Source organism: Nipponia nippon, unplaced genomic scaffold, assembly GCF_047370975.1.
Source record: "Nipponia nippon isolate SJK-2023a ecotype South Korea unplaced genomic scaffold, ASM4737097v1 scaffold_11, whole genome shotgun sequence".
Lineage (NCBI taxonomy): Eukaryota > Metazoa > Chordata > Aves > Pelecaniformes > Threskiornithidae > Nipponia > Nipponia nippon.
The window spans coordinates 4,693,107-4,710,381 of NW_028262302.1; the positions used below are offsets into that span (position 1 = coordinate 4,693,107).

The window sequence follows — 17,275 nt, forward strand, 5'->3', positions numbered from 1 at the left end:
CCTCTGAAATGCAAGTATAGAACTGCCTTTTCCAGACAAACCATACACTGTGAGTGCCCCATTAATACATTTAATGTTTAATGACCAACTGTTTCTCCCACTTCCTCTAAATTACTGTAAAGTTACTATTCCAAGGAGAGAAAGTAGCTTTTTATTCTGGAGAAGACTGTGGCATTCATCGCTTTGAGTGAGAATGTAATCTCAAACAGTTCATAATATTTCCTCTGCTAAAAGGCAGCAAGAATTTGGAAAGCTTTGAAGTAAGGATGAGGCTGCAAGAGAGAAAATAAGTATCTGCTTTCCAGGTAGGTGGGTCCAGTTGTTGTATTAGTTCAGGCTGGGGGGGCGGTTTGGTCAAATCAATGAATATGTATGTAACTTTGTTGTAGAAATGTTGCAGAGTTCCTTCTTTCTGTTTGTAACAGTGCAGCTCTTTATGACTGGGGAGAAAAAACTGGTTTAGTGAAGGAGGTGTTGAGCCTGCGAGAACTGATGGAGGTGAATTTGGATAGCCATTTAGTGTGGAACAGCTAGACAGGAACAGAGAAGAATGTAAAATGAGTAGATTGCTACAGATTTATGCTTGCCAGAACAAAACAGGTAAATTGTTTGTGAGTTTAAAGACCCTGAGTTTGCAGACTTAAGTAAAGACATGCCTTTAAAAAAATCCAAGAAGTTGTTGGTATAATGATATTTCTTTTGAACATTATGCTGAAGCTGAAGGAAGGTTACAAGAAAGTCGAACACTTAAAAATGATTTTTACTCAACTAATGCTTCCATAATGAACGTTAATACTGTTGACATTACTCATGGATTGAATGCAAGCAATTTAGACCATAGATAGTATCAAGTGCTAATAGATCAAATGTAATTACTCTTGATGAAATAATTTTACACAGTTTAGCAAAATCGTTTCAATTATTCACTGTAAAAGAAAACATTGAGTAAAAGTGAAAATACTAAGCTTTCTCCTCTAGGGGCATGGTATGCATTTCTGAGTTGTATTTTTTTCTTCATAGCAACCTTTCCTCTATAACAGCTTCCAGTGCAAGTTATTACAATTCTTTTTGCATAAGATAGGTCATGTGAAGTTCAGCTGCAGGTGGGGCCACTGTGGTAGATTGGGGGACAGTCTTAATAGATCCGTTTCAATTAATTAAGTCATGCATTTTTTTATTAACAAAACCTGTATGTCAGGTTTAGCCAGCTGGGAACCATTCTTATGGTTGTTATCTTTGTCAGAAGGAATATTGTGAAAATAAGGAATTACTGTACATGCTTTAACTCCTGATTAAACAGAGGAATGACATCCGCTCACCCACTGTCCATGAAAGAAATAACTTAGGGGCATATCATAGGCTTGATTCATAGGTTCTGATCTTATATATCTCATTAAGGTAAAAACTCTGTACATCACATTCAAAATTCACCCTGAAAGATTTGTGTGATACCTATCCAATGGTCATTGAGGTAAACAAGGTTAAGGTCAAAATCTGAAATATCTAGTTTATTTATTGTTTCTTTTTACTCTTGAAGGAACTTTTTCTTCTTGCCCCTCTTTTTGGATTTATAAAGCACTGTTTTCTTGCATTCCTTCTCCTCTGGTGTTCCATTCCCAGAGATCAGGAGGAAGCAGTAAGATTTCCAGCAAGTATTTAGTTGTACTAGACACCCAAAGCAGTGTAAGCACCTACTGATGGCTGCAGCCTTTAGCTTCTTGATAAAAATAAATTCAAGGCATTCTTTATTAGGCTTTCTCCTGGTCCTTAGTGGGAAATACGCTAATGACTTTCACTATCATTAAAGAAGATTGAACTGGGAGGAGCTTTCACCAGAGAGGAAGGAGAAGTGCTGTGAATTTGTCCCTCACCCAAAGGAGTGGGAAGAAGGATGGGTAACAAGGTTCATATTATCTGATTTGTTTTTCTTTTGCTTCTGAGATATGCAGGGTGTTAATGTTATCCAGGCTCATCTAACATCACGTTCTGTTTGTTTCAATCATATTCTGTAAAAGAGAATAATACAGAGGCTAGACTTCCATCCCAAGGTGTTTGGTGGAGATACAGAAATACTTACTCTTCTATTTAACTCTTCTTCCCTACTGTCTTTACCAAGAGAGTCATATATTATTATACTTCTACAGTTGTGACAGTAAAACGAGGACTATTGTGATGTAGGAATTTAGTTCTTCGTCTTAAGCAATGTTACTGCACCTGTCAGAGGAGAGTATAATATCAGTTGAATGTGTATAAGCGCAGTAGGCAGTATTCATACTAATAATTATCTTGTCCTGTTCAAAAAATAAATAAGGAATTGAACAGTGTTGAATTCAGTGTTGGCTAGATTTCACAAGAGCTTTCATACCCATTCCGTTTCCTTGTCAGGTCCTGAGAAAATAATTAATCCTTTGGTTCAGTGCAACCAATACATTTCCTGCTACAGTATTTCACTTTTACCTGCTGGTTATGGAGAAATGATATGCTGGTAAAAAGAAAAAGCTGAGTTTTTTTCTTGTGAACTCCTGCTTCATGAAGTTAAAACTGTTATTTTCCTCTTCACTCAGGCTAAATTAAAGTGCACAACAATATTATTCTTTTACAGATTTGATTTCAGTAGCCAATGGTCAAAACTCAAAGAAGAGAGGTGAGGGAAGCTGGTTTAAAAGCTTTGGGATACAGAAATCAATTCAGCATCAGTTTTCAGCCACTTTCCAACCCCTACACTTTGGAGGTCTCTCTTCACTGATTTTTCTCCAGCAGCCGCCGGTCTAATCTCTCACCTCTCGAGAGGTATGCGAGTTGTGCGATTCGGCTTCCAGTTGGTGAGCTGTATCCAGCTGACAGCCCCTTTTGCCTGGGAGGAAGCCAAGAACATCTTCTCAGGTAACAAGGATCTTGGGCTCACAGCAGCTCGACAAAGCACTGCTATCGCTGCCTGCACCCCATGGTGGCAATGGTGGCAGAACCTGCAATGGAGAGGCAGAAACTGCCTCCTTGTGAGAAACTGTTGTGTTTTTTCCATTAAGTCCCAAACCTGGATCTATCTCCTGAGGTTAACCAGACTGATGTGCATTGCCAACACACGCATAGTTGTTAATTAGCTCTTTTGTATCTTCCCATGAATAATAATTTGCACTGAGACCTGAACCAAGATCAGGGCCTCAGGTTTCCAGCTGCGGCACATGTAGGTAATAAAAAGCGATCCTGGGCCCTCAAAGCTTAGCATTTAAGGCACACAAAAAGCAAGGGAAAGGCACTTCACTCCCAGTTTCAGCATGGCAGGCTGAGGTTTGCATGTTGTGACTTGCTCAGTACCACACAGAAGACGTGAAATAGAAGAGGGAATTCAAGACAGAGCTCTGATCCCCAATCCACTAAATCATTCCCCCAGCATGTGTCCTTGTTTCACGTTAAGGAGAATGGCCCAGACAAGTCTGCCCAGTTGCTTCAGTAAGCATTGGTACAATAGGGAAGCAGACTTCCCCTATATTAAATTTCCCAGGCATTCCTTTTATCATTTAAACCATCATTTTAACTGCCTTGTTTCATAGTGCTTAACTGTCCAAGGAGCTGTATGATTTATATGAATAAGGGTTTGGCAGCAGCAGCAGCTAGGTAAGACATGGCTTACTGAGTAGCAACATGTTGCCGTTGTGTCATGTACGTGTCTTTCAGAAGGTGACTTGCTAAGTGTATATCTGCATAGCAATTCCCAAACCAACTGCATTTTGTATGGGAGAAGCCATAACAGCTTTAAAGTAGACATTACAGGCATCTGTACCAGTCTGGAGGAAGGTTTTCAGACTGCAGCACATGCGGTCCTCCTAGTGACTCACCTGCCATTTCAGTGGCACGTGTTGCTGTGCACAGTACCAAGAAAGCGGGGAAGCCATGCGCTGCGCGCAGTCACCTAGAGTTCATCAGTGTACCTCACTTCTTGGCACATTGGTGACTACAGCTGTGCATGTGCTGGAGCACAGGACACCTTGTTTGCCTTTGGTCAGAGTTGCTTAACATTTTTCAGTAACACCTTTGAGAAAAATCAGACAAAAACTGTTCAAATACTCTCTGTTTTATTTGCCTGGGGCAGGGGGAAAGTATCCTCAAATTAAAAAACATGGTATATTTTAATTTTTTTTTAAAGCCATTTGAAGATTTTTAACCAGCTGAATCATTCAGCAAGAAAGGAACGACAAGAGGGCAGAGTCCCATGTGAATCCCTTCCCAGGTCAGTCACCCTGAGGGTTTCTAGCTTTAATGCTACTCAGCTCATCCATGAGATCATCCCTCTCTCAAATTCCATATGTATTTGGTTATTCCATCTTTGAAACACGTTTCCATTCTTTGTATTTCTTTTAATTGCCTTCTCCTGGAGAGACTCTTCTCTTCCATCTACTCAGCTGGATGTTCCTGGCCATGCTGGAAGGCAGGGCTGGCTTCCAGCCCTGGGTCCAAGACAGCTTCATCTCTTGCTTTTCTGGTTCAGTGGGGGAGTTAAGCCAAGCGATCACAATAGCAAATCAGGACAGCCATAAAATTCACGATCATGTCTGATTTATAAAGATAACATTGTATTAAGTACAAGATATTTTCTGAGGTTATTAGTAACAGGCTTTCTTCAGCCGGTCATTCCTGAATGGTGCCATGCACTTTACTGCTTGATTGATTTATATGCCTTTATGATTTTAATTAATACTGTTTTCATCAGAGCCATTCACTAGTGATTTGAAAACTCCAGGCTGTTCAGGTTATCTATGCCAGTGTTCAGGAATTATTCCCGTGATCTTTATTTTTGAAATCTATTGAATGGCATCAAGAGCACTAAAGGGGCCATTTAAACACTGGGGAAAAAAAAATAATGCTTATACTTCTGGGAAAACATTTATGGTGATTCACATTTTGGACACTGAAACACTATCAGTGTTTTATTCCCAGATTATTTTCCAAGAAAAAGCTTGGATCCACTGCTGAATCAGTTTCTTCAAAATACTTAGGCTCATACTGAAGTTGGATCATGCAGAGAAGGCTGGAATACTGTGCTGGGGGAGGAGGTCAGGGAGACTCCTCCATCCTGTGACATTAGCACAGAGGCATGGCATAAGCCTATGTAAGTCTCTAAGGAGACGTTCAGATCCTACCTGGCTGTAGCAGAGGGGTACACAAACTAGATGTTAAAGGATCAGGATAAAAGTGTTTCTCTGTTTAGTGATCTAGACAAGCTGCTTTGCACAGAAAAACAGCAAATGGAAAAATGCTTAACAAAACTCATTAGCTGAGAATATACCCACTTGAAGATGGGAATATTCGCTGTATGGGAAAAAAAGTCTCTGGATCTTAGTATAACTATTTTAGAGTTGGTTGTTTCCGTGGTGGAAAGAGGCTAAAAATCCTACGCCATCTTGATGTGAGTGAGAGCTAAGAATTTTACAGAAACTGAAGCCTTGTAAGAAAATCTCAAATGTGCACTTGTATAACAGGTTTTGAGCGAGTCTGGCACAGTATTTACTACTACAGTATAAAGGGCTGGGTTCCTTGATGTATATTTCTAGTTGGCATTTTATCAAGGAAATAAACCTTGATTTTTCTTTATTTTGTGACATGTGGATTGAAACTACATTTTCTCTGTCCAAAGCCTTGATTTAAAAGCATTAGATCATTAAATTAAGTGCTTTTGCATAAGACTGAAATTGTAACCGAACAAATTATTTATGCGGAGAGAAGCAAGATAAAGTTTCTTTCAAGAGTTCTTTAACATATCAGATTGATAAGAGTCAAAACACCTTTACTGCCATTAAATATTTACCAAGACTTGGCTTTTGGAAGAGGGGCAGTTCGGTGCAGTGTGTTTGGCTCCATGCAATGCTATTGATTAGCTATCAGAAGGACATAGTTAATGGGTAACTGGAGGTATTACAGAGCGCTCCACATTCTTGTCAAGTCTTTTCTCTGAAGATGACCTAAAATAAAGTCAGTTACAACTGGCGTTCAACCTGCGACAGATTGCACAAGCTCACCTACGGTATGAACAAAAGGTTCACAAGAATCAGTTGACCAGGGCTTAGGCAATCCTTTCTAGTAGTTGTTGTCATCGCTGCTGGACTTTAGAACTGCACATGTTTACATTTAATTAGAAAGAACACACAGTTTACATCGCACAGTAGCTATCAGTATTGAATCAGAATTGATTTCCGCTCTCTTTCTCAAATGACTGTTTCCTTCAGACTAATTAAAAAAAGGCACATAACAAAATGACTCATATAAATTTTAAAGCAAAGTAAACACTATTCCCTGGAGACAAAAATAAAAGTCAACAGCACATAGTCATTACATTGAGCTTGTTTTCAGGTGATTCTGATGCCTGCATTATGATATATATCAGTACTATCAGATTTATTTTATATAGATGCATATATGGATGTATATATGAAGTACCCCTTGCACTGAGCGGACACTTCACTGACTGTTTCAGTTTTCAGGCTCAGGATTCTTATTTGTTTCATCTGAGTTGTTGCAGTTTATCTAATACAAGAGGCGATTCACTAGTATTACTATTTTTTGCAGAAGGATTTTGTTCATTTCAGGTAAAATCGTTTGTGTGTAGGCCACTCACGTAAAACAGAAGTCAGAAGCCATTATCCTTACCAATGAGAAGCTGCAAAGAAAACTAAAGGCACAAACCAAATTAGCCTTAACTTCCTGCATAATTTCCAACAAAGAAATCTCTATTAGATTTTGTTAGTTATGCAGGCAAATCTAAATTCAAATTACGGTGACAGGACACATCATTTAAGGCTCCTGGCAGAAGTGCCTGACCCTTGAATGTGTGCATTCTTTGTCATTAGGAAAGATTTCCGTGGTTGGCACTTTGGACAGTAAAGGTTCAAGCCCACGATTTGCTGTGTGCTGTCAGGTCCATGGGAGCTGAAGGGATTGCAGCCCAGACCCGGTTGTAGGTAGATTTGTGGAGCTGCAGGAGCTGATCCTGAAACACCTGCTCAGGAGGCCTGATGTTCATTTATGCCACAGTACCCTGGTTTCCATGTGAGAAACTGTGTTCAGAATGAAGCTCTTGGCAAGGATCATCAAAAAAAGGAAAAAGGTAATACATACTGCATCTATTTTCTACCTGTTTTAGTTGGTATAGCAGTGGCTCTACTATTTTAGCGCACAACCAGAGTTACTGCTTTCTTAATTAAGTCTAGCTTTGAGGAAAAAGGTGCACTGTTCTTAAAACTGATGTTGTCAAAAACATACTCAAAGTATAAAAAGTAAACCGCTATGACCTTTAGGACAAGATCCTCTGTCTCTTTCCACCAAGTTTGTGTTTCTGCAAATCCCTGACATAGGCAATTTCCCTGCTGGCCCGAAGCCAGAGTCGCTGGCTCTACACCACCCACGTACACACCCCTTCAGTGATCCATGTCAACCGAGTGGCCTCCAGCAGCCAGCAGAGAGGCGCAAGGGCTGCCAGTTCAGCCCGGGGACTGGGGAGGTGAAAATACCTCTTGTCTTTGAGCCAGCTGTGCCCCTCCTCCCTGCTTGCTGCCCACAGCTGAGCCAGAATCTGCTCTGCCCCAGCCGCGATGCTCCCACTTCCCGGGGAAAGTGGACAGGGTTTTGTGATACACAGTAAAACGTGGAGTTGCTGGCACCATCTTAAACATCCTTTATATTCAAATACTTAGGTCACTCTTGATGACTTGATGCCAGTTCTGTCTTCGATTAATAGATAAGGTTCCCTCTGTATTTGCAGTGTTACCTAAACAATCTATTACTGTAGGGAATAACTACAGTATTACAAATACTAAGTTAAAGTTATTTTGTTAACTAAAGCCATTGGCAAATATTTAAGAATGGCCAAAGCATATGAATTGGCAATAAAGAACAGATATAAGATAGCAAAATACTTTCTTGTAACTTCTAGTATGATAAAGTAAACACCGTACAAAATATAAACTTATTTTTTAAATTTCAGAATAATGTTACTTAGTTAGAAGCAAGCCTTCAGGGCTGGATAGTTGCACTCTGTGAATGCTTAGGCTAGAACATGCTAATACAGCCAGTTCCCTGTCAAACCATGACAGGAACGTTTTACAGCGAGCTTGATTCTAGGAATAACATGTAGTCTAGTAAAACTGTGAAGAGTATCCACAATAGTTGCTGTTGTATTGAAAACACAGTCCCCTAATTCATGGAAGAAATTCGAGAGCCTGTGAATCTGTGTCTTGCAATTAACACCGGTACATTGGGGAACCGTGAAGATGTGTAATTAATGTTAACATGCATCAAGTAATATTCAGGATTAAAGCGTAAAATCTACAGTAGTCTCTTCTGTAAACTCAGATGCGCTATATGTGAGAGTTGATGTGTGAAAAAAGGTAATGCTAAGTTATCATCTTCCAGACTCTAATTAATCAATTAGAGATAACAGAGACCCCAGCTCTAGGTGCATTTCTTAGTTTCAAGCTATTAACTGTGGGTCTGTGGATCTAGCTGAAGAGGATAGTAGCACAGCTGCAAAAATCTCAAAAACACGTCCTTCTACTCATCAGTATCACGTATGTTTTGCTCTGTTTCAACCAAACATTATTAATCCAGAAAAAATTTTTGTGGGGGTCCTGGACCATTTGATGGTGTGGTGAATGTGAGGAATGATAGGTGGTGCTGGATGTCGTGTGTGTATCACTATCACGTGAGGCTGTGTTATTTGAGCAATTTGCTCAGTGGCTCCATGAAGTGAACTAGAGACATTTGGTTACTGTGCAACTCCCTAAATAAAGGGTTTGTAACGGAAGTATGGTTTCCAATTATTTCTTGTTGAGAGCATGTCTCAGCAGTCCTTCAACTTCAAGAAAGGCTCAGATGATTAAATCACATGCTCCATGTCCTTACTACCTGTCCCAGTCTAGTCACAGGGGAATGGTGTGGGTACTGCACAGTGGTCCTGGAGAGTGAAAACAAGGCCCAAAAGAAAATGTTTGCTGCTTGGCATCATCAGAAGACTGTCTGGGTTTAGTTTTGTCCTAAACTCAGACTGTGCTGCATCTAACTTAGCTCTTTCAAGACTGATGGGTGTCTTTTCAGTAGTGAAGCTCAGAGCACCTTGCAAAGGTAGTGTGATTGCTCTTTTTTAAAGATGAGGAGACTGAGGCCTAAGTAGGAAAAATGTGTTTGCTAGTGTCCTTTAATTTGTATTTGTTGAAAAATGGAAGTTCTAAGATGGATGATAGTCAGTTCAAGTTTTCACTGTAGATAATGAACCCGTGCTTGAATGATCTAGTGTCCAGACCGTTTGGACCCTTGTACAGGTCGCAGATTTCTCTAGATTGTTTCAGGAGAGAAGGCTGAAACTCAGCCTACTGCTGACTGTGGATTGAATGGTATGGACATGCATGATCAGCACTAATCTGTCAACATGTTATCCTGTAAAATTCTGAGGTTATATCACCAGCCACCATAGAAAAGAAGATCAGTGATGGGCTCTGTTCAGCAAGTGCTTATCATTAGGTTTGGTGAGAGAATATAAAATAAAGAGGGTGCCTGAGCTCATCGTAGACTAAGAATGCGTGGGTACACCACACACGAGAGAACGACACTCTTTGATGGACTGTGACAGTGCAAAGAACATACTCTGCGCTATGCACAACATGCACTACTGCTATAACATGGTCTGTGGCCTCTGTGCCATGGAGTCTAACACAGCTGCTGCCTTCGGTTAAATTAGTGAGAGATGTTTGGTTGGTTGTACTGAAGAGAAAACACAGTCCTCTTAACTCATGTAATTGTAGGCGAAGGAAGGCTAGTAAAATATTTGTCTATGGTAGGGCAATGCCATCTAGTTACCAGTCTACCAGCTGTCAGCCTCCTGACTCACATGTAGTGCAAACTTGACCATTTTATATCCTCCACTTTACAGCAAAATGTCAAAGTCCTTCTAGGTCTTATGGGCTTTTTTTTAATACCGTCTTATTGCAGTGTTTCCTAAGAGCACCTTTGAGGTAGTGTTTTCAAGGTATCAGTGCTGCCTGGCACTTGACTGCACTCAGCAGTATGAAGGGACCCTCTTCAAAGCCATCCTGAGTGCAGGCTGAGGTCTGAGAGGTCTCCAGAACTTGAGTGTGAGAAACATTTGCGGTGAAAACCAAGGTCAGACCTACATGCCTTTGGGAACACTAGATATGTTTATCACTGGGGTGGGGGAGGAGGGAGGGGAGGGACGGATAGGGAATGTTTGATTTCGCTGGGGTTTTTTTTCTTCCTTTAAGTGGAAGGTTTCTCTATGTTGTTCAGTAATTGCTTCACGTGGAAAATCATTTCCCACCTTGCAGCAAAAGTATGCCTCGCAAGGAGAGAAGTGTTATAAGAGTAGCACTTCATACAGTTGATTTTCAGCCAAAGTCAAGTCCCTCTGGGAGCAGTTACAACTGGTGAAATTTTCTAGCAGGCTTGAAGCTACTCTGACTTTGGGGCCTGAGGAAACCTCTTGCTATCTGCAGGAGCTGCATAAGTGACATCATCACATATCACTTTTTCTTCTGCCTGGATAACAGTTAAGGTGGGCCTTTGAAGCTCTCAGATCCAAGCTGGAGCAAGAAGGGGGCCGTGTTGTCGTAGTAAAGCAAAAGACTTACTGTAAAGTACATGTGAATTACTTAAATCAAGGAACTGATTGAATGCTTCTGTGACCCGTTCTTCAGGCCTAAAACTCCCATGTATTTTTGATTTATAGCATCAATATTCTTTGATGAAATAATCTTTGTGACGTTAATGAAGGAATTTCAAATTAATAAGTATTAAAAGGGACTAAATACAAGTATTTTAGCAAAGCACATATTGATGGAAATCTGGCAATTGCATGCTTTTGGAAAACAAAAAGTTTAAAATATCTATCAACCACAGTTCCTTTATCTGGAGGAATCACCCTAGCCACAAAATATACATGTCAGAATCTATTGATCACTCAGATGCAATCGTTATGAGTTAAAACGTGTAATAGTGTATTGCATGCTGTATTGTTCATGGCCAGTGTATTGCATGCTGTATTGTTCATGGCCAGTCTTTGAGAAGGAGCCCAGTCGTAGCCACACAGGGCCAGTATTTTAGAATCTAAATAGATGACTATATTTTTCATATGTTCTGGAAAAAAAACTCTCAGCTGGTGTGAGCAAGTTTGAATATTTAGACTCTCCTCTTTTTTTTTTTTAATCAGAGACCCATACATTCACTGAACAGTTTAGCTTCTCATCTGTCTTTTTTTTCTTTTAATCTTCTGCCAGGTGTTTAAGAAGCAGGCAGCAGTGGTATTTCAGTAACCTGCTTTCAGCATTATTTGCATACCTTTGTATTTTTCCATGGTGATCAATGCTCGACCACAGTGGAACTTCAGTCAGTAAATTTTATGTGCAACTGTTAAAGTAATTTTATTTTTAATGAGTCTGTTCTAGGGATTTTAATGTCCCTTTATAAATATTTATATTTTCAATATGTCTTCATTTAATTGAAAAGGTTCTTCACATTATTTTCAGACAACTGCAGGTAGTAGACGTAATGACATATCAACACTCTGACCTTTTAGCTTCTGGGTTTCTATTAGTTCATCCACATTTTGCTTGTTCATGTATATTATATTTTAGTTTGTATATGATTTTCCTCTATGGGCTGTCGGAACTAAGGGTGTTCTCCATACAAACACCTTAATAAACTGGAAAGGAAGAAAATATGCTACTGCATACTAGCAGCTGTGATGCAGACTGTCTCTTGAGTATTGTAAGCAGTGTGCACTGCTACTAGAAGTCCACACTGAAATAGTGTTTGATATTTGCATGGTCATCAGTCAGAGGGATGGTCTCGAGTCATATTCATCAATACAACAACAGCTTCTGATATTCATGAAGTCGTTTTGAAATTACTTCAATTATTTGTCTAAGAACATAGCTCATTATGGTATCCTGTTGCCATCACTTTTCTTATAAATGTCTTCCATTAATTTCTTCTACTACCAGTGTCATTTTCCATTGGTGTAAAATTCACCAATGAATTATGGCTATCAAGAGATGAGAAGCAATCATTGCTAATTCCACGGAGAGCTTGCTGGTGCAGGCTTCTCCTCACGGAATCAGCTGTTAATGTGATTTCTACCATTGCACCTTAATAACTCCAGCAGCTGGCTACCTACTGGTTCCTTGGGAAATAATTCCACAGTAAACAGGCTTCATTGAGAATTTTTTACCTGATGGACCATCTTCTTCTTTATTCTCCTTTTTTCAGTTTCTTCTCATTATTTATAAGAGTCTGTCTAATATCCTTCTTTTTGCTTATTTTCCATAGCTATTGTTAGCTGATCCAGGCATATTTATTTCTTTTAGCTTCATTAATCTATTGCCTTAAGACCCTATTCAATTTCATTTTTAATTTCTGATCTCCCTCTGATTTTTCCAGGTTACCAATCTCTGTGTACTATAGAGAGGCTATTTAAGACACAGTATATTCTAGTACACGTTACTAGCTTATTTAAAGCAACATCAAGAAATATTTTAAGTTTCCTCTCACAAAAATATTGACCAAAGACCTTTAGAATTGGTTAGCATGTGCAAATCATTCATATTTCTAAGTAATCCTACTGATGTAATGATTTTAATTTTTGCATTGTAGCATTTTTATTCCTTTCACTATATTGAAAAATCTGCAATTTTGCAAATAAGCCCCCTGTAGTTGATGAGTCTGCTTGCTAAAAGAGAGTCCTGTGTAACACGAGTTAATAACACGCCAGTAACTTACACTGATTAATTCAACTTCACGTAAATCACACTAACAACTTTTTGCTGCAGCTCAAAGGTTATCAGGAAGATGCTACAGCTGAAAAATACTGCCTTTTAAGTTTTTGTTGAATAGGTTTTTGACTTTTTAAAATTCTGATAGTTGTTACATACTTCTAGAAGAGCCTTGTGAAAACAGGATGTTCTTTTCATTCTCTGTCACTTTTGAAATAAAACTTGGTGTTAGTGCATGTGGATCCATATATGATAATATTAAAAATATTAATTAAACTGTGTGTAGTATTCTTGCAGCTCAGCCTTAGACTGAAACTTATTAACATGTATGATTTTGTTTTCCCAGCTTATACAAATCTTTGTCTGAAGGAATGAGTATGAAGGATCCGCTTAACTGTACTTTAGGTACTTCTGAAGGTGGACAGCAAAGCAGGGAGGATGTGGTGACCCTTACCTATCGCCAGATTGAAGATCTGGCAGCTCAGCTGCAGCAAGCTCGGTCAGAGCAAAAGGACACAGAGCTGAAGCTCCAGACAGCCCTGGAGGCTTCACGGGAGGCCAATGAAAAAGTTCAGAAGTAAGTTGCTTGCCTTCTTTCAAGAAAAATTGGAGTTGAAAACCAAATAAAACATTGTTTCTTATGGTATTTTGTCTATGACTGAAAGCATGGTGGTACTCAGAAAAGGTCCTTTAACACGACTCCTTCTTTGTCAGCTGTTCAGCTCGTTACCTACTCAGTGTGAAGCTGATCATTTTAACAGTTTTATAGTATTACACAAGTCAGTGTGCCTGTTGTTACTGTTATGGAAACTGCTTGTAGAAATGCTTGTAGAAAAACTGCTTGTAGAACTGTTTGTAGGAAACTGCTTGTGCAATGCACAGAGAGTGTTTCCATCTCCTATGAATGGTTTTCACTGTCTTTTTACCCCATGGCAATCCTGTGGCAACAGAGTATTTGCCTTTATAATTGCATGGTAGATTATTAAGGTTCTCATATTTGGTCTGTTACGCATCTGGCAGGTTTTATGCCATGGTAAATGCTGATGGGGTTGTTTAGGGGTGGCTTCAGAATCTCAGTGAAACCAACAGGAAGTCTCTGAGTCAGTGGACAGGGATTGTATTCTCTTTCCTATAATAAGATTCCCTGTTAAAAGATTACTGAACTCCAAAACCTGAAGTTCGTCTCTACTGAAGTCCTTATTGTCATGTTTGTTATTACTAGCACATAAGCCTTTGAAAGTCTGATGGCTGGGACGTAGGCAAACGTGTAGGCAGAGCCTCTTCACAGTCTGGCACTTCTCATCTCTGCATTACATTCATCAGCTGCAAAATACCCCTCTCTCATCCTTTCGAGGTGGTCAATGATGAACTGATGCAAATTTCCCTGTCTGTCCATATTTGTCTTGAACTTTAATGTCTGCAGCATATTTCCAGCATAGCCAGAAATTGGCTTGTAATACATTGCAAGTACCTAACAGGAGTTCTTCCTGTTTAAAAAAATAGATGCTGAGTTCTCCTATTAAAAAAATAAAGAAATTATATTTTTATATTTTTAATTTGTTTGTAACTGCATAAAATATAGTTTAGATAGACAGATGAAAATACATATTTTCAGTCATCACTTTAAAACCTCCAATGGTTGTTTGAGAATCATTCAAATCTTTATTCTGAACACTTAGATATATTTGAAACTTCAGCAGGTGCATGCTTGATAAAAATAAACCTATGAAAAATAATTACAGCATTTTAAAGAGAATATTGGCTAAACCTTTCTGTACATTGTTTAAAGTTATTTCATTTCATTTTATTTATAAAGATTTACTAACCATAGGTATTTAAGTGAAGGTTGGTTTTTGGTTTTGTTTTTTTGGGTGAAAGAGTCTTGTTTAATTCCGTGTAACCAGGGTGGCTAGAGTAGAAGTGCAGGCACAACCTCAATTAAAGGGGTAGTGATGCACTGCTATAGTGAAAAGAATTTACGCAATTTAACATGCTCAACTACTTGGGAAAATTTTGGTCAGGTTAGTTTTCATTATTGCTAAGATCAGACCACTGAGCCTATAGCAAAATTAAACAATTGGGTGAAGTCTTTTGATGACAATAGCGTGCCCTTTTTACCAAGAAACTGTGGAAATGCTCTGTGCGTCTTCCCAGCACCCGGAGTCATCCACCCCCATCTTATAATTCAACCTGCAAACAGATTAAGCAGCTGAGTTTGTGGAAAGTGTGTTTACTTTGAGCTAAGAACCCTTGTGTGACACTATAGAGATTCCTCTGACACCTCTGGGAGAGCTACACAGACAGTTCGTACTCATCAGCAGGGAAACCGGGCTGAGAATTCCCAATTTCTTTGTAACCTCAACCGCTTCATACAAATCAGTGTTTGGCAATTAGGCAGGAACTCATTTGTTAGCTTAGCATTTTATTTTGAAGATGTAGGATGTTCTACATTTCAAAAAGGAACTGACAATTTATAAACCTGTCAACGGAAAGGCTTCTTGATATTAATTGCAGTAGTATTAATTATTAGCACTGTCTTAAGAGGATGCTTATTGTAATTTAAAATGTGACACTATGATTCATGGCCTAAATAGGGTTCTAAAACATCTGTTTTCTTGACTTGTTTTAAATGCTCAAGTGATACTGAATTCTGACATATGAGGGAACTATTTTTAGCAGCTATATAAAGTAGTTTCTCTGTATTATTCAGTAAAATATCTGAATAATATAGCAACAGTTAAAAATCAGGAAAGAAAAATAATTATGAGCTCCATTAAGAAAGAACATAATTAAAATAATTAAAATAACATAGAAAAAGGATGTACTTTGTATCTTCATACCGTGTAATTTACTGGTGTTCACTATGCCTTTGCTAATCTGTTCTCTGGCAACACTAAAGAATTTTTTAATGTTCTTAAAAACTTCAGTGTTTGCATTCAGCATCATATGCAGAGCTTGAAATAGAGATGTAGTTTCTCCACAGCATTGCCGTCGTGTCAGCCATTTGTGTACCCACCTGCAATTGTTGCTTTCTAAACGTGAGATCCAAGTCAGAATAGTGGTCCTGTGTTTTCTGTCAGGACACAAAGCATCTAAAAAATTTCTGGATCCTATCCCACATGAAACAGCAGCTGTGAACCAGAAGGGGGATATATTGGAATCTGCTTATAGTGAACTTAGATATAGCAAAATTCTGTTTATACTGAAGTAGGGTGAACATCTCACATCGGCTCACTGCAGCGTGAGATACAAATAGTGAATGTGTGCTCTTGCCTGTGAAGATGATTCGCCATCCTAGCAGGGGTGGTGGTGTGAAACAGAAAATGTTGATGCTCAGAGAGTGACCACACAGATTTGGCAGAATTTGTTTGAATCTATTTTGATTTTGAAACATTAACAAGATACACATTAGACTTTTAAGAGAGCACTGTTCTAGTTTTTTTGCTTTACTAGAATAGTAAAGCAAATACACATTTTAACTGTGTGGTGTATGTAAATAAATGCATGTATGCGCACACATAACAGTACATATTTATTCAAGAGGAAATTATGATTTATGATGATCTGCGTGATACTTAATATTTGTAACCTATACTCTGTAGAATGGCTATGACTATAATTTTCTATATTTAATTAATGTTTCTAATTCACGGTTACAAACAAAGAATTAGGGCAGTGGCACAGAATTCACCAGGAGTGTTGGCACAGCGCCATAGGCCCCCTGCAAGTTTGTCCTGCCGGAGAAGCCAGGAGCCAGCTGGTGCAGCCCCAGCAGGGAAATGGGCTGACCTGGAGAAGGTGGCTGGAAAAGCCTGTGAATTAATTAATGCCTCTGCCAGCAGAGGAAGCAAGACATTTTAAAACTGTCCGTCCTGCTGGAACCTCTGGGATTGAGGAGTGGCTACTGATGTCAGTGAGATCAGAGGAGGTTATAATGTAATACCAAATCAATATTAGCCAATTATCAGTAAAGGTTGAGGCCACTTTTGATGTGCTTTTTCCAGGAAATGTTCTATTTTTCTGCAACATCTTTGCAGCTGGAGTGAATTTTAATGCTATTTCTCTATTGAGGGCTTCTATTTTTTCTCACAATTTAATGATTGTAGCTCAGTAAAGCATAGCTCCGCGTGTGAGCACAGACACACTTGCACGCTCAGATAGCTGTTTAAGGTGGCAGCAGAGGGTGCGCGTGTAGAATTTCTATGTAATCCTCGAAAAGTAAACACAAATCCACAAAGTAATGGTGCGATGCTAAAATATACAGGTATGAAAATAAGCATAAATGGTGAGAAATATGCTGCTTGTGCACTTTGTCGAGGTAGTTCTTACTATGAACAAAGCAAATATGTTAGTGCTGTAAAACAGAAGTTCTTACATTGTCCTTAACTGTTTATTAAAGACACCTTTTCTTTTGATTTTGGGATTTTTTTCTTTTATGGAGATTTGGATAAAATACTTCAGTGGATTGAATACAAAAGAAAACTAAACAATCTTCTTAATAAGCA

The 17,275-nt window shown here is 38.9% G+C and overlaps 1 protein-coding gene across 1 annotated transcript in view; it reads left to right on the top strand.

Moving 5' to 3' along the window:
• Positions 1–17,275, top strand: part of MIPOL1 (mirror-image polydactyly 1) — a 199,097-nt gene that overhangs the window by 159,384 nt on the left and 22,438 nt on the right. Inside the window, exon 17 of the mRNA XM_087747228.1 lies at positions 13,117–13,347. Coding sequence (XP_087603354.1) covers positions 13,117–13,347 — 231 coding nt within the window. The remainder of the gene's footprint in view (positions 1–13,116; positions 13,348–17,275) is intronic.